Source organism: Mya arenaria, chromosome 8 (assembly GCF_026914265.1).
Source record: "Mya arenaria isolate MELC-2E11 chromosome 8, ASM2691426v1".
NCBI classification, from domain to species: domain Eukaryota; kingdom Metazoa; phylum Mollusca; class Bivalvia; order Myida; family Myidae; genus Mya; species Mya arenaria.
In genome coordinates this window covers 54,038,970-54,064,385 of record NC_069129.1, presented here as the reverse complement: position 1 = coordinate 54,064,385, position 25,416 = coordinate 54,038,970, and the positions used below count along the sequence as shown (strand labels likewise).

At 36.5% G+C, this 25,416-nt stretch overlaps 1 protein-coding gene across 1 annotated transcript; it reads right to left on the bottom strand.

Annotated features, from left to right (window-relative positions):
• Nucleotides 1-904: 904 nt before the first annotated feature.
• Nucleotides 905-25,396, bottom strand: LOC128242371 (WD repeat-containing protein 89-like). Its single transcript, XM_052959504.1, has 13 exons — nt 25,299-25,396; nt 20,188-20,294; nt 19,487-19,587; nt 19,066-19,150; nt 18,184-18,233; nt 17,900-18,011; nt 17,141-17,204; nt 14,825-15,043; nt 13,528-13,572; nt 4,715-4,794; nt 3,989-4,097; nt 3,128-3,223; nt 905-2,517 (listed from the first exon to the last, which is right to left on the bottom strand). Exons 2-13 carry the CDS (start codon nt 20,292-20,294, stop codon nt 2,464-2,466), a joined length of 1,122 nt encoding a protein of 373 aa, XP_052815464.1. The 5' UTR covers nt 25,299-25,396; the 3' UTR covers nt 905-2,463.
• Nucleotides 25,397-25,416: the final 20 nt, after the last annotated feature.

Sequence of the window (25,416 nt, the reverse complement as noted above, 5' to 3'; positions counted from 1 at the left end):
AACCATTGACCCCAAAACTGTTGATTTTTGTCAATTATTTTCAACTTCTGAAAATAGCGTCTTGCATATCAATCTTCACACTAATCTCAAGCCCTCCCTCTAACATTGACAGAAAAAGGCTATTTCATTATCATTCTAACTATATGTGTGAGTTCATTTGCGAACTACAAAAAATGGAGCGAGTCAGGCTGCAGGCTGAGAAAGCTCGATCACACTTTTTTTTCTGTATGTCGCCAAAATGAACTGTTATTTATTTGGAGATTGCACTTATTTGACCCACTTGCTCTGCCCTGTGTGTAGTCATGTGTTTTTTTTTGGCAAGAAAGTCAAATTCATGTTCATGACTTAAGCTTCAACTGCCTCCAGACAACGGAACCCTTTACTTTCAATCATAGTTACTTCGTTCATGCACAGAGGACAGAGCGATCTATGAAAAATAGACGATTGTACCAGATCATGTTGACCGACAAAATAATGAGTACAGAAATAAAAGTTTGTACTGCCATCAAATTTGCTCTACATGATATGGAGCTACCGTTAATTAGGGAAAATCCTCAATTGTCATTGGCCAACAAATATGTCCCAACACCAAGGCAGAAAATGTGACGTTAGGACGGGATGAGTGTGAGAAAAACGCCCATATTCACTTATGATTGAGACTCCAGCTCAGAAATCTGATTTCTTAAATGTTTGAACATGTATACAATGTAACTTATTTTGACAAAAGATGTGTGGCTGATTGTAGAACATTTCATTGGTAACAAATACATCGTTTTACCATCTTTGCTCCAGAAATAGCATTTTTACAACATTTAAATTTTGTTTTTCCAATTTAGAGTCTCAAACAGACTCAAAACGTTAGTAAATATGGACCTAGGAGTCAATTCATTGAAGGCATGATCTCTATCATTTGTCAAAACATAGTTTATTATATTTTGACAATGTTTTATTGTCCGAACTTTTTAAAAATATACCACTAATTTATTATCTTATGTCTTCGTGTTATTATATAAAATCAGGAAAAATAATAGTAAGTTGTTTAAACTGTCTAGTTTCTTGAGATGTATTATTAGCCAATTGAATATTAGAGTATAATATACATTCATTTAACTCTTTTTTATAAAATATTTGTTAGCAACAACAATAACAGTACGATTTGAAATGCCTCATTATTAATTTTGCAGCCAGTTGTGTAATACAAATGTATTCAGCTGCAACGAGGTTTATTTTGTTAATTGTAAATGTCTGCCATCAGTAGGCATAATTCTATCAATATTAAACGTGACACTTGTTACAATTAGAAAACAACTATACAAATGAGCACACAAATCACATGGCTGGTATGCAAATACACAAATCACATGGCTGGTACGCATATACACAAATCACATGGCTGGTATGCATATACACAAATCACATGGCTGGTATGCATATAACATCATAAATCATTTCCATTTGTACTTATGTTTTCACAGTCAAATTAAAAGAAAGGTTTTGATTTTTTAACATGAAGGTTTGTTTTATTCAGTAAAGTCAATGAAAGTCAAGTAATTGAGAAACTGGACGGATGTTTTTGTAATAAAAACTCCCCCCATGGTTGATACATTCAGTTCCATGACATTTGACATTTAGAAATAGATTTTTTGTGGCAAGTGAGTTGACTCATTCAGTTCCATGACATTTGGAAATAGAAAAAAATTGAGGGTAGTTATTTCAGGTTCCATGACATTTGGAAATAGAAAAAAATTGAGGGTAGTTATTTCAGGTTAAAGAGGTAAGGAGCGCACACAAAATGTAGTCATATATTATAGTTGTATGACCTTAACCTTGAACCAAGCTGGTTGTAGCATGCATACTGCACATCGTCTCAATATGTTGTACATTTGTGGCAAGTTATTTCAAAATCCTTCATGGGATTCAAGAGATACAGAACGGACACGAAATATATTCATATGAACTCTAAACTGTGACCTTGACCTTGAACCGAGCTGGTTGTACAATGCACTCAGCACATCATCTCAATATGGTGAGTTTGTGGCAAGAAATTTCAAATTCCTTCTAGCGGCTCAAGAGAATGGACATGAAATGTAATCATGACCTTTGACCCCCAAGTGTGACCTTGACCTTGAACCGAGCTGGTAGTAACTTGCACAGAAAATGAAGCAGTTTATGTATGCTTGAAAGCAGGGCAAAAAGGCCTTGCCTTGATTGTTGTAATTAATACAATGTTAGGGCAAATGCAGTAATTCATCATTCTAATCAGTCTAATTATAAACCTATAATAATAGAATTGTTTATACATGCACATGTATTGTTCCATAATCTGTTTCTTGCTTTAATATTAGATTTTACGAGAAACATGTGAACATCCTTTGCTTGTTGCATGTGTTTTTCAATAACCATCAGAGCTTCAATATTTTAATCACAATAAAAACCATGTCATAAGTCTAAAAATAACGACTATCATCTCTTGTATGGTCTACTTCTAGGTGTTGATCTTCTGTCCTTGATCTTCGCCTGCAAGAAAGAAAAAAAAAGTTATATAAGCACATATCATTTATTTATGACAGTATATTGTCTATTTTTAGTGTGTTGTTATTACCATATAACGCTACCTTTACTGTTTATTCAATGTATGCATAGGACATTAAAAGTATACTAAGTATGTGAATCCACGATAGGATGTGACTTTTCCCATTAAAACTATTATTAACTGGGTTTTATGTATGTAGTTCAGATAAAAAAAAATTATAAGAAGACCAATTTGTAAACAAACAAAGAGTACCGTGGAGCGAACTCCAATCCTTCTGTTTTTTCTCAAGATTTATGCTCCATAAAGTTAAAATATCAACTTTAATAAAAGTGTACATATGTTTTAAGAATAGCAACCACTTTCAACTTGGATATTTCATATTGCTGCTGTCGGTCCTGTTTCAATAAAGATCATGAGGCTAAGGCCCATAAATTTCCAGGCGAAATCACGTTTTTGGAGTAAATTGCGTTCAATAAAAATATCGTTAGGACATTTTTCGCATAGATTCTGACCATAACTTTAGCACTCTTAAGCAGCTTAAGTTTTACAAGTAAGATATCTTAATGAAACGAGGCCCTGATGACTAGACATTACCTTGCTGGATGAGTGTTTAGATGGGCTGGAAACAGCAGGAGTGGACGACCATGAACACAGTAACGAGTCTTCACCCCCAGTCACCAGTGTGGACATCTGTAACATACCATGCATGGCCGATGTATACATCTTACAGATGCTAGTGTAACAACTGATATTTGTTACCTTGACCTTTGAACTGAAGAGCCTAACAGTTCTTTATACAGTCAAAGGCAAGCTTACTACTCAATTTCAATAACCATTATACAATGTGTATTCCTAAAATAAAATTATCAGCTTATCACATAGATATTATTATGCCACTACAACATTTAACTGAATATTTTTAACCATGTATTTTAGCTTGACTGTAAAAACATCTATTAGTTAATATGCTTCGTACTGGATCCCGTTTTCTTGATCAATATCAGTAATGCACCAGTCAATTGTAACCACTGCCCCTCCAGGTCAGGGGAAAAGTGGGAACTTTGACTTTCGGTCCAGCCAAGCCCGGGTAAAACCCCCGCCCTGCGGGAATGAACTGATGGTAAAATCCCCGCCAAATGCCCCCACACCCCAGGGACCCTGGCAAATTCGGACCCCGCTATATTTGGCGTGAATACAAAACCACCACATTCACCCTGCACTGCGGGGCCTACGGAAAGGTAAAAACTTGGCCCATTTCCCCAGCTATCCCAGGTATACCCCCAGACCTTGGGGGGCCATGATTACAATTGACTGGTGCATAATAGTGTCCCTTGGAGCGATCAGGACAATGCGTCCCTGGTGGGGCTCAAACCCATGATCTCTTGGGTGAGCGGTGGATACCCATACCACTTGACCATTCTCATCATCAGGTCATTGATATTAAACCTAACATACCTGATTATCCCAGTTGGCACACCTGACTACAGCTTTGTGGCCCCCCGACAGACAGCAGACACGCTTTACAGGCTGGTCGGTACCCAGCTCTGCAATCTGAAGGGAACCACTGAAATACAGGAATGGTTGTTTATTACAATACTATTGCATTATGATACCGGTAAACTAAATATTATGCATCAACTTTGATATTTATAAAACTTTTTTGGGGCAAAAATTCATGACATTGTCACAGAAATTATAAAACAATCTGTGGGGTACTTTTAGATCCACTGTAATATGGAGAAGAAATTTGCAACCTAATCTATTCAAATATCATAAAAAAAACCACTGCATTCATATTTGCCAATTTACCACGGACAGCAGATGGCGGTACCAAGCCATAAATTTACAGGATCACTTATCTGTGACATACATCCTTTATGGATAATGCTTGACAATTTCAAATGTAAGTCAATTTACATAAATAAATGTTCACTTGAAATGGTGTTTTGTGTATCTGACAAGGATTTCCCTGGCACCAACAATCAAATTTCCTGACTCAATTTCCTTGACAGAGATACCCATCTCCAGCCTACTGTTTTTCTTTAGGAAGCCTAAACTGAACTTCTTTTGAGTTCATGTACATACGGTACCTAACAGTTAGACCATATAAAATTATCACCGACCCCTATGTGTCAACCTTGAGGGTTCAAGGGCACTAAGCAAAAAGCCTGGTATCTGTACCTGTTTGTCCCAGTGAGGGTGTATAACTGGTTGTCGTCACCAGGGAAACAGTCGACAACATAGTCAACCCCACCATCCTCCTGAAACAGAAGGGCAAATAAATAGTGTCAACCAGTCGCTATAACTGAAAAACCGAGAATCTATGCCTCATTTTTTGGCAATTTTTAGCAGTCTTATAACCATTCGCATTAAAAATATTTCTGAAAAACTAAAAGTTATTCATGAGCACCGTATGCAAATTCAAAACCTTTTTTTTTAACACTTTTCGAAAGGGGCATAATTCCCAAACTATTATAGCCATAGTGATGGTTCTTTTACACTTTCATCTGTATAATTTTAATGGTAAAATGTGAATGCGCATGTTTGTGAATTCTTAAAATGGTTTTTGATGTCTGCCAAAACATTATAAGTTCTTCGCACGAACTAAACTAACATGATTTGACTGTACCAGGTACTTTTCGTTAAAGGGACTTGCTCATGGTTGGTAAAATGCACTTTTTTTTATTTATTACAAAATAAAGTGTAGCAAATAGTTTGGAGAGTTATACCGTAACTATAATACTGACAGCTGGAATCCTTCAGCAAATGTTGATATTTTCTCAAATATTGTCTTTGATGACCATTATTTTCAATTGCATTATTAGCGGCATTGAGCCATTTCATTGATGGGTTGATTGACATAATCACATGATGTTATCAATGTATTCTCAAAAGGTCAAAATATCCATCAGCTGTTTATGTCCCTATGGCCTAATGGATAAGGCGTCGGGTTTTATATTGTTTTCTTGACTTTACAATAGGTGTTTTCAGATGCATTACAGCAAAACTAATATTTCATCAAAAAACATGAGCAAGTCCCAAAAAATCATAGTTGTAACTGCATGTAATAACTTTGTTACCAATTCAACATTTTAAATAAAACATTTCTCATGAAATCTGTTAATGATTATCTGACAAAAAATGAAATAGTAAATACATTTTCGCAAGGTCATAATGCTTTTGAAAATTGAAAATAAATATTTGGGCAATAAATTTCTTTTTGACACTACAAGTACACCCAACCTTGTTGAAATAGAGCTATTTCTTATGTCAATAATTACACTGCAGTCTTGTTAGCAACTAAAGTACACGGACCAATTAAACATCGTACCACTTTTTTCAATGTTAAGTGTGACGTTCGATTTATTTCATTTTATTTTTATCTATTCGAAATCAAGAATTATAAGTGATATATTCTTGACCTTACTTGACTTCAATTTTTCCAAATTACAGGCACCAAATTTTTTACGGATCAAGTTTCTCTAGTAAAGTACACAAAAGTAGTCCCACGCTGAACTTAAATTGTACAATATTTGGTAAGCTAATAGTTTCAATTTTAAAATTAATTCACACATATTTGTTAAATATTTCTTAACATTTACTGGTAATCATATTTATTAATCCCAACAATACTATTTTTAGATCAAAGCACAGATAGGTGTCAATTATATTTTTTCTTCTTCTATGAACAAATTTCGCCAAAATTGGAAGAAAATGAGATCTTCATTGAAAAACTTACAAAGATCAAATTCAAAGACTAAGTTTCATGGAAAAAGGCGGTCATTATTATTTCTAGACAAACAATTGCACAAACCTTAAAGTAATCTAAATAAAATGTAGGCTATTTAAAAGCCACAAGGAACTAACGGACATCACGAAAGTTCAGAAAAAGTCTCAGTCATTCTGACCGACAGCCTCTGATATTTTGTCGGTCTGAAAGAAATTTTGCTGGTCCGACAATTTTTGTCGGTCAGATGAACCGACCCCATCACAAATTTAGTCAGACCGAGTCAAAATTTACCGATCAGGACCGTTGGACCGATGGTTTTCGCGATGTCTGAACTAAATATGAATTTATAAGAGACATAATTATAACTAAAATGGCTGTATTTATGTTTTGTAGAAAAAATATGCAGACATCAAATCAAAGCTTGATATTCGTACATCCTGTCATATGACAAGATTTACCCTCGGGCAAATATGTGCATATACTCGCAAATACCCACAGGGCTGAATTTGACCGTGTGGGAATTTCATGTCAAATAAATGCTAAACCTGATTTACGACATGGGGGTATTTCAATTTGGCAGGATTTTTTTAGAAAAAAGTCTATATAAATTACAAATCTTTAGGCACATTTTCATGCCCCCAAAGGTGGGCATATTAAAATCGCACCGTCTGTCCGGCTCAATAACTCGTGTCCGGGCTGTAACTTTCCCTTGTAAGGACAGATTTTAAAATAACTTGCCACATGTGTTCAACTTCCCAAGACAACGTGTCGCCTGCAAGACCCGTGTCCCTACCTCTAAGGTCAAGGTCACACTTAGTGTTTATTCACAATGGAGTGCTGCATATAAGCACATAGAGTATAGGTTGTCGTGTCCGGGCTGTTACTTTCCCTTGAATGGACAGATTTTAAAATAACTTGCCACATGTGTTCCACATACCAAGACGACGTGTCGCGTGCAAGACCCGTGTCCCTACCTCTAAGGTCAAGGTCACACTTAGTGTTTATTCACAATGGAGTCCTGCATATAAGGACATAGAGTATAGGTTGTCATGTCCAGGTTGTAACTTTCCCTTGTATGGACAGATTTTAAAATAACTTGCCACATGTGTTCCACATACCAAGACGACGTGTCGCGTGCAAGACCGGTTTTCCTATCTCTAAGGTCAAGGTCACACTTAGTGTTTATTCACAATTGAGTACTGCATAAAAGGTCATAGATTATAGGTTCTCGTGTCCGGGCTGTAACATTCCCTTGTATGGACAGATTTTTAAATAACTTGCCACATGTGTTCCACATACCAAGACGACGTGTGGCGCATGCAAGACCCGTATCAGTATCTCTAAGGTTCAGGTCACACTTAGTGTTTATTCACAATGGAGTGCTGCATATAAGGACATAGAGTATAGGTTGTCTTGTCCATGCTATAACTTTTTCTTGTATTGACATATTTTAAAATAACTTGCCACATGTGTTTGACATACCAAGACGACGTGTCGCCTTCAAGACCCATGTCCCTACCTCTGAGGTGAAAGATTCACTTAGTGTTTATTCACAATGGAATGCTGAATGTAAGGACATAACAGTGTAGGTTGTCAAGTATGGGTGGTATTTTTTTATGTTCAGAGGCAATTTAAAATAACTTGCCATATGAATTTGACACGTAAAGGCAAGATTAATTTTTCATGTACTGACCTTGTTCATAGGTCAATTTCACATTCGGGGGCATTTGTCACATACTGTGACAGCTCTTGTTTTAAATATATAATTATTTATTCAAATCAAATGTCTGATAAAATTCCTCAGCAACTTTTAATTCAAAGAAAAACTCTTTTTTTCGCATTTAGCTATTCATCTCATTTGAGGCTCGCATACAAGTATCAAAATGGATTGCAAAACCTTGCAATCTGCAATAAATTAAATGCTAAGTACTGCACTCCATACAGTAAATACATTAATGTTATGAAATTGAAAATCATCCTCAACTCTTATGTGTTTTTTTCCAAACGGTTCAAGAAAATGTGAACAGCTAAAAATTTAAAGTTTTCTAAAAGTCTTAGAAAAATTGAATAAGAGTGAACAGGGATTTTATATGAGTTTTCTAAATTTTCGACTGGATCATATCCGATGGATAATGACTTACTTAAGCGTAAACTAATAGTATTAAATATAAATATATCGACACAAGTCACTTTAAATAGCTTTATCAATGTGATTTATGTACTTTAAGCACAACTTTTCGGCTTTTTATAAAAAATATTCATTGTTTTCCATTCCCATATAAACACGTCCGAAAAATACCACTGATGGAAATGCTTATCAAATGAACAGGGTTTACGAAAATAAAAAATAAAACTTAAGTTTCAACTGAACTGTCTTCATAAATCAATGACTGACTCCAAAGCTTCATTCTTGAATCCCAAAGTCACAAATCTGAAATCAATTCCTATGTGCTTCAATATCTCTCTCAGCAAATTTCAACGGCCCATTTTAATCAATATCATCCAAAATAGAAATCTTTTTAAATAAACCACCAGCTGTTATTGTATTACCTAACAATGAATTGAAAAATCGTTCACTAAATATAGGCTCAACTCTATTTACATAAGTCTAATTTTGGAAAATTAACAAAATGCAATCAATACAGAGTAAACAATTTAATCGTAATAAAAAACCATATTAACTAGCCCTGGGAGACATATCTTTAAAAGAAATTTCATATAAGATGTATAGAAGCTGTAGACAGCTTAGACTTTTACCAGCCCCAATAGTTCACAGGAGAATGGTGTATATACGCTGTATAGAGTGATGAATAACACACAGACACACACTTGGATTGCCTATAAAGATATTGAAATGCATTGTATTCTTTAAATGTTGACAGCCTTCACAGGGCTTATTAAATTTTGTTCTTTCTTAAAATTCAATATATGTGAATGGATTATTTACAATAATTTTAGCACTTTAATTTGAATTCCAAGGTCATAGCTTTAAATACATTTTTTTTAAGGAAACTGCACTTCTAATTTATCATCAGATTGAAGGAAATGAAAGCAAAATATTTTTAAAATTCATAATTCAATAAATAAGAAAGTGATTGAAACAGTGCATAGATTGTGGGTATGGCTATGCACAATTTGGATTTTAAAGATTTACTTTTTCATTTATTTATTTATTTTAATTTTAGTTTTTAGGGGTACATTTTAACTTGCAACTTGTTTGAAAATTATGAGACCATTGTTAGGAAAAAAGTTGTTAATTTGTCCACTGAGATAACTTCAAATTATGCATAGTGATACAGTTGTTTTTTCCGTACACTAAATAAGTATTAATTTATTCCTTGTCATTTTTCACTAGTAGCGCGTACATGTAGATTTGATAGATAATGTAGTTTTACTTAAACTGGGTGTAAAGCATGCTTGAAAAGGCAGAAAGGGTTCATACCTTTGGGCTAGGACCTGACCAATTTGGGGCTGAAAATCAGCTCCATTCAACAATTCTAAGAACATATACTTTTTTTTCCGAAAAAAGAATTCCAACTTTTAGAAATTTTATATAAATTCATCAAATAATTCAACCCCAAAACCATTTTTGTATGAAAGAGAGGGTGTATTCTTTATTTATATACAAACTTTGATCACATTCCTTAATGTTATCTGTCTCATTTCAAAGCATTCTAGCTTATTTTCAAGCAAAATTGAAATTCCCTTTTTCGGTCGAAATGACACATCTTTCTCTACTGGAAAGGCCCCAACCCATTTCCCAAAATGGTTAGGAAAAAACCCATTAGGCCTTTCCCTGAGTAAGTTATGTAATCAATACGCAGCTTTGAGCTAGTATTTGCACTTCCTATAAATATATATTTAGAAATAAATTTCTAGTACAAAAACATGCCACCAATGGATTGAACGCATGGAGTCCTAAAAGTACCAAAGTAACTTTCTTAAAAAGAGACGCTTTATTCTTTCAATCTATAAAAGGAATAACAACTACCTGCAATTACCTGCACTTACTGATTCAGCCATAGATCACCTTATTATATTTCTAATGTCATTACACCTTGTTATACCTTGTTATGTTATAAATTATTCATGAAGAAATAATCTTCAATACATTTTACAACAATGCACCAAGGTGAACTTCTGTTTTATTTTTGTCACATTAATAAAAATGTAGAATAGAGATAAACATTTCTTTAAATAACATCCTTAGGAAATCAGAAATGCTATGTCTTTTCTTTAAGTGCAGCTTTATCATTTGTACTCCAGTGACTTCACAGGTCATCAAGCCCATACAACTAGCTTGAACAAAACCAAAGAAATAATCAGCAGCAAATTGCATAAATCTTTGATAAGTTATCCACAGGTCATCTTTTGGCTAATTTGCACATAAAAGCAATTTCATTGGTCAACAGATATATTTGGGTAAATTTTGACCAATCAATGAATATATCGGCAAAAATATCTTTTAACAATTGGCTGCTGCGCTCAAAAGTTAAAACTCTTATGTGGTAATTTGGGCTAACAAAATAAGACACACATTAAACATTCTAAGACAAGCAACATTTTCAGTGCATTTTACATTAATGTGACCAAAGCTCCTAACTTAAAGAATCATGCCTAAGCCTGTTCATTGGGTAGAAACAAATCATGTTGTGAAAATATGATACATGGAGAGGCACATATAAGCACAGAAGAAGGGACCATTCATGTTCGAGGCAGACACCATTCAAGTTAGAGGCAGACATCATTCAAGTTAGAGGCAGACACCATTCAAGTTAGAGGCAGGCACCATTCAAGTTAGAGGCAGACACCATTCATGTTAGAGGCAGACACCATTCATGTTAGAGGCAGACACCATTCATGTTAGAGGCAGACACCATTCAAGTTAGAGGCAGACACCATTCATGTTAGAGGCAGACACCATTCAAGCTAGAGGCAGACACCATTCAAGTTAGAGGCAGACACCATTCAAGTTAGAGGCAGGCACTATTCAAGTTAGAGGCAGACACCATTTAAGTTAGAGGCAGGCACCATTCATGTTAGAGGCAGACACCATTCAAGTTAGAGGCAGACATCATTGAAGTTAGAGGCAGACACCATTCATGTTAGAGGCAGGCACCATTCATGTTAGAGGCAGACACCATTCATGTTAGAGGCAGACACTATTTAAGTTAGAGGCAGACACCATTCAAGTTAGAGGCAGACACCATTGCTGCTTCAACATCTAATCCTTAGACCAATAAAATTATCCACTATTTCATCATACGGAGTACAGTCCCTTTAAACTACATTTCACCAAACCAAAATAGTTGATTACCATAACATTGAGAATCAAAGCGTGAGGCGCTGAAAGACTATCTGCGGGCAAATATGTGAGAGTTGCAAATTTTATTTGAACTATGGGAATGGGTGAAGAGCACATAAATAAAAGTGAAAAATGTGCCGACAGCGCTTGTGCCCACACTGGGCGAAGAAACAAACATATCTATATCTTGATGGCATCTCGTGTCATTTTGTTTTTGTAAATAACACTTCAATAGTCGTAATCCCCCATCCCCATGTATTTAGTGTTACAATGCATGCCCCATTTCAATCGTTTTAAAAGGTTTAACATACACGTTTTGTTTAGGGAAAATCTTTTTTTTTTTACAAACATTTTCAGCTATAATTCCATTCAAAAGCACAGCTTTATATCAATTTAGTCGACGTATCCCCATGTATTTGAAGTTACAGTAAATGCTCTTTTCAATCACGTCTAAAGTTTTTTCGGTGCTTTGATTAGATAGCATACGTTAGACCAATTTTATGAACTTACACGTTTTAATTGAATTCTTTAAGGAAAATGATTTTATTTTTTACGAGCAACTTTAGCAATAATACCTTTTAAAATGCAGAGTTTATCAGATGGTCGTTTTCAGGCGGTGAGGACAAACATGTGGTCAGTTAATGTATGTAGAAACTATGTTTAGAATATACGTCAGTTAATGAAGTTGAAACTATTTTTAGATTATCGGAACTAGTCTGTTTTTATGAATGAGAACAGGATTGTGCTTTTTAAAGTTTATTGATAAATTTAATGTTATTTATGTTTAATGTTTACCTGTGTAGAAACAGTACTAGTGCTGTTATGAATGCTTCGTACTCTTTGGATGTTAAACAGGTTTATTCCGAACTACTTTGCTTCACCAAATGTATGCATGACTCACTGTCGTATCAGGGCATGTGTGCTTATATAAATTGAAAGCCTAATGTCTAAAACTATGCCAAGAATACACCGGAATGAAGCTTTTATGCAAAAATGAAAACATCTCATTAGAAAAATAAACGCCTAAAATCATAGAATGAATAGTATCTTGTTATTGTGTAGCAGGTAAATTATAATGTATTATAGTATTTGAATTGAAGCATTAGCAATGCGAAACCTGAGATACAACTATTTTAACACTAAGACAATAATTATATTTGTTTCTTTATATCTCATAAAAGTCAAATAAAAAATCACCATTACAAATAAGCGTGCTTCAGGGTCACGTCAGGTTTAAAAAACAAGTCCTGCAGGCGATGGGACACTTGCGGTTGGTAATAATTTCTGAAACATCATGGGCTAAACTAAAGTGAATATCAATACTGTATGTTATCTTCCTACCAGAGCCTCCATTATCTTGACCCTCATTAATCTGATAAATATAATGATCTAAAAATAGATATATATTCTGCTAAAAATAAATCGCCAGGTTACATAATTACAGCGCAGAAATAGCCGAACAGGCAAAAACTCATACTCGGACTGCAACACGACCAATCCATTTGTGTGGTTTCGACGTCATTCTGCTAAACAAAGAGCGCATTGAGACAAAAAATGGGTTAAAACGACATGAATAGAAGTAGTTCTTTAGAGTTTGTGGTCTTAAAGACTACCTGCGCGCATGTGCAGATAGTCTAAAAATGGCAGTTTCAAATCTCTTTGAAAGGTGAATATAACATATTTTTCACCAACAAAAAATAGATTGCCAAGCTTGATCCTGTTATAAGGGACTTAAGTTTTTGAGAAATTGGGGCATCCAGCCATATACAATAAACATCTTACATTTAATTTAAAGATAAAAGTGAAATCTGGCTGTTTTGATTGGACTAAAAGATTCATTGGCCAACGAAAACAGCCAGATTTTGATTCTTAGATTAAAATCAATCAAAGATGCTTATTAAATGTGGCCCCAGGTCCTATCAGACAAAAATCAAGAAATATAATCTCTGACGTATGTACCTTCAATTCTTCCTTGATGTTTGTCCATTCTCCAACAAGGTCACCCTGAAACCAGACAAGAAGGGTAATCACCATGATTAGGGCATAGACATCATACAGAGTAACCCTTTTATATGTGTTGCATGTATTTCTTTGGTTATACATATAATGGGCAGATGCCCATTTTACATAATTATTGTAATGTGACATGGCTGGAGTACTCACTAGTGTTTGATAATCTAACAAATTTCAAAATTGATATTCAAAACGATATGGATAACTATAATTGAAACAGACAACAATAATCAATCATTGAAACGGAAATAATCGAAAACATATTTTCATACTAAATACTGGTATGTACTACCGTACTCTTTTACGAGAGGTACGGATAATATCCCCCCCAGACATTAGCCCCTAGGACCATAGCCCTCCCGGAAGATAGCCCCCCCGTCTTAGTGAAAAAACAGACGATATCCCCCCCAATATTAAAATGCATATTATAACCATTTTATTTAAGAAAATTTGCAAAACAATGATTTTTATTATAAAATGAAACAACCAAAAGGCATAAATCAATGAAAAAAAAAATCATGAATAGTGAAAAATAAACGGAAAAAGCATGTGATTTTACAATGAAACATTTATTATTTTACGATCATTTCAACAACATCTTTGTCTTAAATACTTCAAAACTGGCCCACTATAATCAATGACAGAAGAATAAATTAAATTTAAAATTATTTATTTTCGTTCATTCATATCACCAACTCAGATGTACAAGGTATGCCTAAACAAATTATATTTAAAACACATGTTTGTTGTTTTTTTTACGTACACATTGTATATTCAAATTTGATCCAAGTCAATTTAATATGGATAAACATAATTGACAATCGCCGTGCTGGATGTCCAGTGATGATTATTTGATTGTGTTTGATTATACTTGATCAACGTGTCATCACTAACAAAAGCTTCGCATTTTTCTTCTTAAAGCACAATCAACAAACAGCGGATCATCGGGCCCCAATTTCTCGAAACTTCTTAAGCTTAACAGGCTTAAGTAGCTTATTTCAATTAGTCTAAATACATACTGAAATTGAATTGTGAGAGATGAAAAATGATTTATTGTGATTATAATCAAGATAATTTAATCAAGATAATTTTTATCTAAAGTATAAAGACTCTTATAAAAGAAGGAAATTTTTCGTAAATTACTGAAAAACAAAAATAGTGAGCTTAGCTTAATCTTATTATAATTGAGAAGAGAAATTGAGACCAGATGACCTAATGAGATGTTAATCAGTTCTACATGAACCTCCACTGAATCCCAGACATGGACACCATCGACATGCGTTGTACAGTACACATGGTCCCTTCCTGCCCCGCACCATCCTACCCGCGCCACTGTGGAACACGTGTTGAACGTGTATGATAGTGCATCATCTTCGCTATCCTCTGACAGGTCAAACACACACACCAGTCCGTCTGTAGAACCAGTCGCAAGCTGGTTTGGCTTTGTCGGGTGAAATGTTACCTGCAACAGGTGTAATGATCTTTCAGTTTCAACCAAAATGGTAAATAAATCTGTGTTTCTGATAAAGCATTTTCTTGTTATGAAAATTTTTCATCATGATTTTTTTTTGGGGGGGGGGGGTCAAATCCTATTGTTGATTATACTTTTTGTTACACGCCTTATTACTCTCCTTTTCCATTATCCAACAATGAAATTATGGCAATCTGTGTGGAAAAAGCTGCATCATGCTACTGTCGTTTTTTAAACCAGTATCAGCATAGTAGCATTTGTTGAGTGCTACCTTTTACATACTGATGTTTATTCTAGTTTTTTTACAATTAAAACTTATCATTCAATAACATATAGTTTTTCAGGAACATACTATGTTTCCTAAAGAAATGATTTCGAATGTATTCAATTGCTGATTAGTGTTTATTAATATTTCAGTAAATGCACTAAATCATTAATGTGTCTTAAGACAGCGCGCTCGACTACGCCTTGACTTAGAATACAATAACAATGTAATAATACCAAGTTTGGTCTCTTTATGTCAAACCTAACTAAAATTATTCGATACATAAGGTAACGTTGATGCTGCCCTCCACCAGCCCGCCCAAACAATGACGCAAGTCATTCAAATAACTTTTTTTTCCCCATTATGAAAATGAGGTTAAGAATAAACAAATATGCCTTTCAAAGGAAATTAAAAATAAATAAAATCAAGGGCCATAATTTGTATTTAGGCTTAAAACGGAGTTATGTTTCTTGTTGTAAGATGGTCAAAAATAATTCTGAATTTTATTAAGTGCATTTAATGAACGGTATAGAAGTTTTTTTATTAAAATCCCAACTTGCCCTTAACTTTTACTTGCCTAAAACTTTAACCTAAGTCAATCAGGGGCCATAACTTGTATTAAGGATATGGAGTTATGTAACCTCATTGGGTGATGGTCCTGAACAATTGTGTGAAGTATTAAGTCAATTGAATGAAGGGTATAGAAGTTATTAAACAATATCCCAACCTGCCCTAAAACTTTAACCTAAGTTACATAGTCAATCAGGGGCCATAATTTGTATAAAAGATAATATGGAGTTATCTAACCTCATTATGTGATGGCTCTGAACATCTGTGTGAAGTATTTAGTCAATTGAATCAATGGTATTGGAGTTTTAAGTGAAAATCCCAACTTGCCCTAAAACTTTAACCTGCCCTAGAACTTTAACCTAAGTCAATCAGGGGCCATAACTTGTATTTAGGATAATATGGAGTTATGTTACCTAATTGGGTGATGGTCCTGAACAATTGTGTGAAGAAATAAGTCAATTGAATGAAGCGTATAGAAGTTATTAAACAATATCCCAACCTGCCCTAAAACTTTAACCTAAGTTCCATAGTCAATCAGGGGCCATAATTTGTATAAAAGATAATATGGAGTTATCTAACCTCATTATGTGATGGCTCTGAACATCTGTGTGAAGTATTAAGTCAATTGAATGTAGGGTATTGGACTTATTAGTGAAAATCCCAACTTGCCCTAAAACTTTAACCTGCCCTTAAACTTTAACCTAAGTCCATCAGGGGCCATAACTTGTATTTAGGATAATATGTAGTTATGTAACCTCATTGTGTGATGGTCCTGAACAACTGTGTGAAGTATTAAGTCAATTGAACAAAGGATATAGAAGTTATTAATAAATATTCCAACTTGCCCTAAACTTTAACCTAAGTTCCATAGTCAATCAAGGGCCATAATCTGTGTAAAGAATAATATGGAGTTATCTAACCTCATCATGTGATGGCCCTGAACAACTGCGTGAAGTATTAAGTCAATTGAATGTAGGGTATTGGACTTATAAGTGAAAATCCCAACTTGCCCTAAAACTTTTACCAGACGAGGACGCCGACGCGGGGGCGAGTAGTATAGCCCACCTATTCTTCGAATAGTCGAGCTAAAAATGGAAATAATTAAAGGAGACATATAATAAAAGGAATCTTTTGATAGGACGCTTTTCTAACGAACTGTATCATGTCTTGTTTGGTGTATAAGCATGCATCCATCATGACAGCAGACCAAAACTCTGATAGAAAGTAACTTTAAAGCCATAACTATGTCTAACCTGGGTGATGTCGTCCTGATGAGATTCACTGTATGCTCCCATCAACTCTGAGTTTCTTCTGTCCCTAAAAGCACAATTACAATCAGAAATATATGCACTGGACAATAATATGTACGGTAATTATGTACAGGCCATATTTCTTGCATTTGGGTAATACTTTTTTCTTTTTTTTCTTTTTTAAAATATCTGCCTTTATGTGCAAAGCCAATATGCAATGGATTTTTATAATTCCAAGTTAAGATACAACTGAAAACAAGATGTACTTTTATATAAGGAGCCATTATAAATGCAAATTGCATAGAACCGTCCGCCTATACTTACTCACATCTTCAGTCTAGAGCTATCATCACAAAATTATTACAAGGGAAGGGGTGAAAAATGCAACAAAAATTATCAATACGTTTTCTATTAGTAAATCATCTTCAAAAAGAAGTACATATCATTATTTTTGTTACAATTGAAAATTTGCCTTTCTGAGTCCAGTTTTACCCTTAAGACAATAATCTTTTCATCTACATCTGCACCAAGTATATGCATGAAATTGTACATTCTTAACTCTGTTAAGAAATTTATAGTTCATTATTTGCTAAGTAGAAAATCAGTTCAACTCTTTCACTTTCCATATGTATCTGCCTCCAATATACTGCATACAATTGCATATTACACTGTACGAAAAGTGTAAGGAATTGTATTCAATGCTGTTCATTGTTTGCTAAGCAGCCGAATCAGTATCTAATTTCAACTCTCAGCTAGACCAACCAGAAAAGAATGAAAGCGTTGCCGTCTTTATCTGCTTCAAGGCCAGCAATCAACAGTTCATCTGTAGCGTTAACGTCCAGGCAGCTGAACAGACTGTTTGTTTCATCTGAACCTGTGTACATTTTTTAGACTATAATATAAGGTTATAAAGTGATGTATTATTATGCAATATGTATAATATTTCTATGAAGAATATTCTTAGAAAATTTCAAATCAAGCAATTATAAGTGACATACATCATCAAATGAGAGTGTACCCGGTACTTAAAAATATTCAGCACCAACCTTTATATTTCTGGACTTCTTTGCTTAATTTTGTTCTACAATCCCAACATCTGGAACAAAAACATGTGTAATCAATTGTCTGTAATGTTATATGGTACAAACAGCTACCAGTAACCTTAATATTATGCTATTTTTTTTGGGGGGGGGGTATTATTTGAATCATGGCTATTGTATTAAAACATAAAACCTACCTCAGGAAGGCTATAGCGCCCCGGGATGATGCCTTGACAAAGGAAAGGTTAAATGCTGTGTTAAAGAAATGGCAGTTGCACAACAGCCCATGCTGTCCAACATTCCTGTTTCATGTGTGTATGCGCAATACTTTTAGCGCTACATATGATGCAAGATTTTTCAGACATGTTTTTTACTAATTCAAGGGCCATAACTCCTGTCAGACAGAGTAAAATGTAAAAGTAATGGCAGGTGTTGACCAACATTCCATTAAAGTTTCATGGGCATGTATGCGCAATAGTTGTAGGGCTATTTTTGGACAATTTAGGCTGTTTTTACTATGTCAACAAAATAAAATGTCAAAAAACAATTGCAGGTGCACAACAACATACCTATGATGTTTCATGAGTTTAAGTGCAATACTTTTGGTGCTACATTTTCAAATATTTTTTAACTAATATAAGGTCCATAACTATTGTTAGTTTAAGTGAAATGTGATGAAAATTGCAAATGCACAGCAGCCCATGCTGACCAACAAATCTATGGAATTCCATGAATTCTATGCAAAAGGGAGACAAATCATTTTGAAAAAGCCTGCCTGGGATTGAATGTTTAAATGGAATAGCACTCAATAATAAAATACATGTAATCAGTTGCAGACAGAGTATCATTAATACCATGTCACATGTATGTTATGTTTCCACAATTTACCTGACAGTTTTATCTAAGGAGCAGGAATACAGTAGGTTTGGTTCAGTATTTCCCCAACATATCCCAGTAATTACTTCTGTATGACCTGAAATTAATAATAACCATAAATTACTATGTATTAGACACTAGCATGGATAGGACACAGGGAAAAAATCTGAGAAAAACTGAGGAAAAACATAATACCACTAATACCATAGAAAGGTTATTGATAGTACAGAATGGAATAAAAAATATAATCGATTAAGGAAAACAACAAAACTTACCCTAATAATGTTCGTAGTATTACTTTACTTAATATATGGGAGTATGAATATTTTGTTTTGCATATAGTTGAGACCAATCATGTATTTACGGTATTAGTATAGGGTATCATGGAATTCTTTTATAGCAAAAGTTATTCAGATAACATGTTTGGACGAACCCTTTATTGCACCATAGTTTGCTAGACTATTTCTGGACATCAGTCTAATTGTGAAATTACTGCTGGTGGCTGCCAGAAGTCGGTCTTCAGGATTTCCTGACCTAAAAATATAGAAAAACAATGATTTGCTTTAAGATGACACTATATACTTATGGTCATACCAGCACATCCTAGAATAAAATCTTATGACTTTTTAATCTTTATTATATATTTGTGTTATCAAAACTGGCAGGAATGTGAAAATCTTTTTTTTTAAATGTACAAATATCTATACAATAGCGCATGACAAACATGTCATTCCAAACAAAATCTACAGCAAATGATACTAAACAAGAGACCAGAAAAGGCCATAACATTTTATTACCTTTTATTCAAATCTGGTAAATTGTATGTAATATTATGCACTTTCTCACTTTACTTCCATGTAAATATATTGGGGTTTTTTTACAGAATATTGTACTGTATTAAATAATTCAATACATAGGGAATACTTTGCAAGCAGTAATCAGTTTATTTCTTAAGTTATTTAGGATCAAAGGGTTGTCATTGCAATGCAGAAACTTAAAACTAAAAGAATTATTCAGTACATACACTCTAATAAATCATAAAATATTATTTGTTGCAAAGATTCAGCTAGAAATGAAGGGGTATTTGGTCAGCAAGGATAGGGGGGTGCTTAGACCCTCTGAAAAGGGATGTACCTTTGCGAGGCAATGTCTAGTACATAATCCTCTTCAACTTTTGCAAGGGATGCTGCAGAAGTCTCTGACAAACAGAGATTTTGAAGTCTGTTCATAGCTTCATTCATCTGAAACAAAGAACATTGTAATGTCTTGGGGCTACACCTTTTATTTTAAATATAGTTCTAACAAGAGCTGTCACAGTATGTGACGAATGCCCCCTAATGTGACCTATGAACAAGGTACATGAAAAGTTGATCTTGCATTTACGTGTCAAAATCAAATACATATGGCAAGTTATTTTAAATTACCTCTGAACATAAAAAAATACCACCCATACTTGACAACCTACACTCTTATGCCCTTATATCCAGCATTCCATTGTGAATAAACACTAGGTAAGTGTATCTTTCACCTTAAAGGTAGGGACATGGGTCTTGCACGCGACACGTTGTCTTGGTATGTCGAACACATGTGGCAAGTTATATTAAAATATGTCCATACAAGAGAAAGTTACAGCCCAATGCGACAACCTATACTCTTTGTATTGTATTGTATTTCTTTAGACCTTGCGGTCAAGGATAACCCGTGAAAGTGCAAGCACTTATTTCCAACGGGGTCCTTTGTTTTTGCTGAAGTGACAGCACGCTGAAGAGACAGTGGTGGGATACAAGAAAGTCCGGGTGCAATACCCTAGCTCTTTTTCGAAGAGACCCCTTGGTTCTTTTACGTGCTCGGTGTAAAGCACCGATACACGGGGTACAACTTTCCTGGGTTAAACCAGTACTGAGCACACCACTTTTCCAAGCACAACCCTTTAAATGCTGAGCGCCAGGCAAGGGAGCTACTTGTACCAATTTTTAAAGTCTTTTGGTATGGCCAGGGATCGAACCCATGACCTCCCGCTCCGTAGGCGTACGCTTAACCACTAGGCCATGGAGACGGTTAAGCTTTGTCCTTATATGCAGCATTCCATTATGAATAAACACCTAAGTGTGACCTTGACCTTAGAGGGAGGGATATGGGTCTTGCACCCCACACGTTGTCTTGGTATGTCGAACTCATATGGCAAGGTATTTTAAATTAGTCCATATAAGAGAAAATTACAGCCCAGACACGATTTATTGAGCCGGACACATGGACAGACGGACGGACGGACAGTGCTTTTTTAATATGACAACTAACCTTATCAACATGTGCACCAGAGTAGGACAAGGTCTGAACTACATAGTGCACTAGAGTAACTCACGCACCAGAGTAAGACAAGGGCTGCACCGGAGTAGGACAAGGGCTGCACAGGAGTAGGACAAGGGCTGCACAGGAGTAGGACAAGAGCTGCACAGGAGTAGGACAAGGTCTGAACTACATAGTGCACTAGAGTACCTCACGCACCAGAGTAAGACAAGGGCTGCACCGGAGTAGGACAAGGGCTGCACAGGAGTAGGACAAGGGCTGCACAGGAGTAGGACAAGGGCTGGACTGGAGTAGGACAAGGTCTGAACTACATAGTGCACTAGAGTACCTCACGCACCAGAGTAAGACAAGGGCTGTACCAGAGTAGGACAAGGGCTGCACAGGAGTAGGACAAGGGCTGCACAGGAGTAGGACAAGGGCTGGACTGGAGTAGGACAAGGGCTGCACCGGAGAAAGACAAGGGCTGCACCAGAGAAGGACAAGGGTTGCACCGGAGAAAGACAAGGGCTGCAACAGAGAAGGACAAGGATTGCACCGGAGTAGGACAAGGGCTGCACCTGAGAAGGACAAGGGCTGGACCGAAGTAGGACAAGGGTTGCACCTGAGTAGGACAAGTGCAGCACCAGAGGAGGACAAGGTTTGCACTGGAGTAGGACAAGACTGCACTGGAGTAGGACCAGGGCTGCACTGGAGAATACTGCACCAGGATAGGACAAGGGCTGAAGTACATAGTGCACCAGAGTAGGACAAGGGATGAAATACACAGTGCACCAGAGTTGGACAAGGGCTGACCAACCTAGAGCACCAGAGTAGTACAAGGGCTGAACTACATAAGGTACCAATGTAGGACAAGGTCTGAACTACATAGTGCACCAGAGTAGGAAAAAGGCTAAACTACAAACTGTACCAGAGTAGGACAAGGGCTGAACTACAAAGTGTACCAGAGTAGGACAAGGGCTGAACTACAAAGTGTACCAGAGTAGGACAAGGGCTGAACTACAAAGTGTACCAGTGTAGGACAAGGTCCAAACTACAAAGTGTACCAGAGTAGGACAAGGGCTGAACTACAAAGTGTACCAGTGTAGGACAAGGGCTGAACTACAAAGTGTACCAGAGTAGAGCAAGGGCTGAACTACAAAGTGTACCAGTGTAGGACAAGGGCTGAACTACAAAGTGTACCAGAGTAGGACAAGGGCTGAACTACAAAGTGTACCAGAGTAGGACAAGGGCTGAACTACAAAGTGTACCAGTGTAGGACAAGGGCTGAACTACAAAGTGTACCAAAGTAGGACAAGGGCTAAACTACAAAGTGAACCAGAGTAGGACAAGGGCTGAACTACAAAGTCTACCAGAGTAGGACAAGGGCTGAACTACAAAGTGTACCAGTGTAGGACAAGGGCTGAACTACAAAGTGTACCAGAGTAGGACAAGGGCTGAACTACAAAGTGTACCAGAGTAGGACAAGGTCCAAACTACAAAGTGTACCAGAGTAGGACAAGGGTTCAACTACAAAGTGAACCAGTGTAGGACAAGGTCCTAACTACAAAGTGTACCAGAGTAGGACAAGGGCTGAACTACAAAGTGTACCAGAGTAGGACAAGGGCTGAACTACGGTATATAGTGCACCAGAATAGGACAAGAGCTGAACAATCTAGTTCACCAGAGTAGAACAAGGGCTGAACTTCCAGTGCTCCAGAGAAGGGCAAGGGCTGAACTACCTAGTGCACCAGAGAAGGATAAGGGCTGAACTACCTAGTGAACCAGAGTAGGACAAGGGCTGAACTACCTAGGCACCAGAGAAGGATAAGGGCTGAACTACATAGTGCACCTGAGTAGGACAAGGGCTGAGCTACCTAGGCACCAGAGAAGGATAGGTGCTGAACTACCTAGTGCACCAGAGTAGGACAAGGGCTGAACTACCTAGTGCACCTGAGAAGCACAAGGGCTGAACTACCTAGTGCACCTGAGAAGGACAAGGGCCAAACTACCTAGTGCACCAGAGTAGGACAAACGCTGAACTTTATAGTGCACCAGAGAAGGACATGGGCTGAAATACCTAGTGCATCAGGGAAGGAGAAGGGCTGAACTACCTAGTACACCAGAGAAGGACAAGGGGTGAACTACATAGTGCACCGAGAAGGGCAAGGGCTGAACTACCTAGCGCGTCAGAGAAGGACAAGGGCTAAACTACCTAGTACACCAGAGTAGGACAAGGGCTGAACTACATAGTGCACCAGGGAAGGGCAAGGGCTGAACTACATAGTGCACCTGAGTAGGACAAGGGCTGAACTTTATAGTGCACCAGAGAAGAGCAAAGGCTGAACTACCTAGTACACCAGAGTAGGACAAGGGCTGAACTACCTAGTGCACCAGAGAAGGGCAAGGGCTGAACTACCTAGTACACCAGAGAAGGACAAGGGCTGAACTAGATAGTGCACCTGAGTAGGACAAGGGCTGAACTAGATAGTGCACCAGAGAAGGACAAGGGCTGAACTAGATAGTGCACCCAGTAAGACAAGGGCTGAACAAGATAGTGCATCAGAGAAAGACAAGGGCTGAACTAGATAGTGCACCTGAGTAGGACAAGGGCTGAACTACATAGTGCACCAGAGAAGGACAAGGGCTGAACTAGATAGTGCACCTGAGTAGGACAAGGGCTGAACTTTATAGTGCACCAGAGAAGAGCAAAAGCTGGACTACCTAGTGCACCAGAGAAGGGCATGGGCTGAACTACCTAGTGCACCAGAGAAGGACAAGGGCTGAACTACCTAGTGCACCAGAGAAGGGCAAGGGCTGAACTACCTAGTGCACCAGAGAAGGACAAGGGGTGAACAACCTAATGCACCAGAGAAGGACAATGGGTGAGCTACCTAGTGCGCCAGAGAAGAACAAGGGCTGAACTACCTAGTGCGCCAGAGTAGGACAAGGGCTGAACTACCTAGTGCACTAGTCCAAATAATTGTACGTTGACGGATTTTTTTTAGATTTTTGATATGGCAAATCCTTCACATACAAATTGTTTAGTATCAAAAATGGGTAGTTGTTCCGATCAGGATTCCGGGTTAAAGCATATAGCGTATATAAAATATCATAAAAACAAGAAATATTACCAGATAATGTTATTTTATATTAGTTCCGTACACAAAAAAAAAAAATATCCAACTTATAATTATGAGTTTGACGGCTTTTTTTCATTTCATTCTTTCCAAACATAACGATATATACATGAAGGGCACCTGCAAGGCTTCAAGGCACAGTTTTAAATCGCTCGGAACATTTCGGCCATGGCCGAGTTGTTACGATTGTATAACGAGGTCTATCTCGAAGCTTTGTCAGAGGAGGCGGAGCTATTACGATTGTATCAAGTTGTTACCCTTAGCATAATTGTTGTCTGTGTCAGTCAACTTTCGTTTTATTGGAAAGGTAAACAACTTGTTTTAATGCATTAAATGCTTATTTAGTGCAAAATAACATTTCAAGTATGGTAAAATATGAATACAACTCTTTATGATCAATTTCAACCATAAAATACTTCACTTAAAACAATTTCAATATTTTTAAAACACCCCCGTTTTTTGCACATTCCCGTTTAGACGTTAGGGATTGGAAGAATCCCGTATAACATGTCTATTATTTTAGACTACCTAGTGCACCAGAGTAGGACAAGGGCTGAACTACCTAGTGCACAAGAGTAGGACAAGGTCTGTATTAAACTACCTTGTGCAGCAGAGAAGGACAAAAATAATATCCCTAAAAAATAATTAACAAGTATTGCAAATAGACTAGTTGAGCGTAACCCTACGCAATACCTCATTAATACTCGCGAAATATTATGACATAAGTAATTTCTTAAGTAATCAGAAGCTGACATTATAAAATAACGTTGTAAAAAATGTATTTTTTTATAATGTAACTGAAATGAAATCGTTTCCACCAACCTTAAAGCGACACTTAATCAATAAACTGTAAATAAAATTCTGAAATGGCAGTCGGGTTACTTCTTGCAGAAAGTATCTACATACACACCGGAAATCACTGTAACGAGAAGCTTATGAG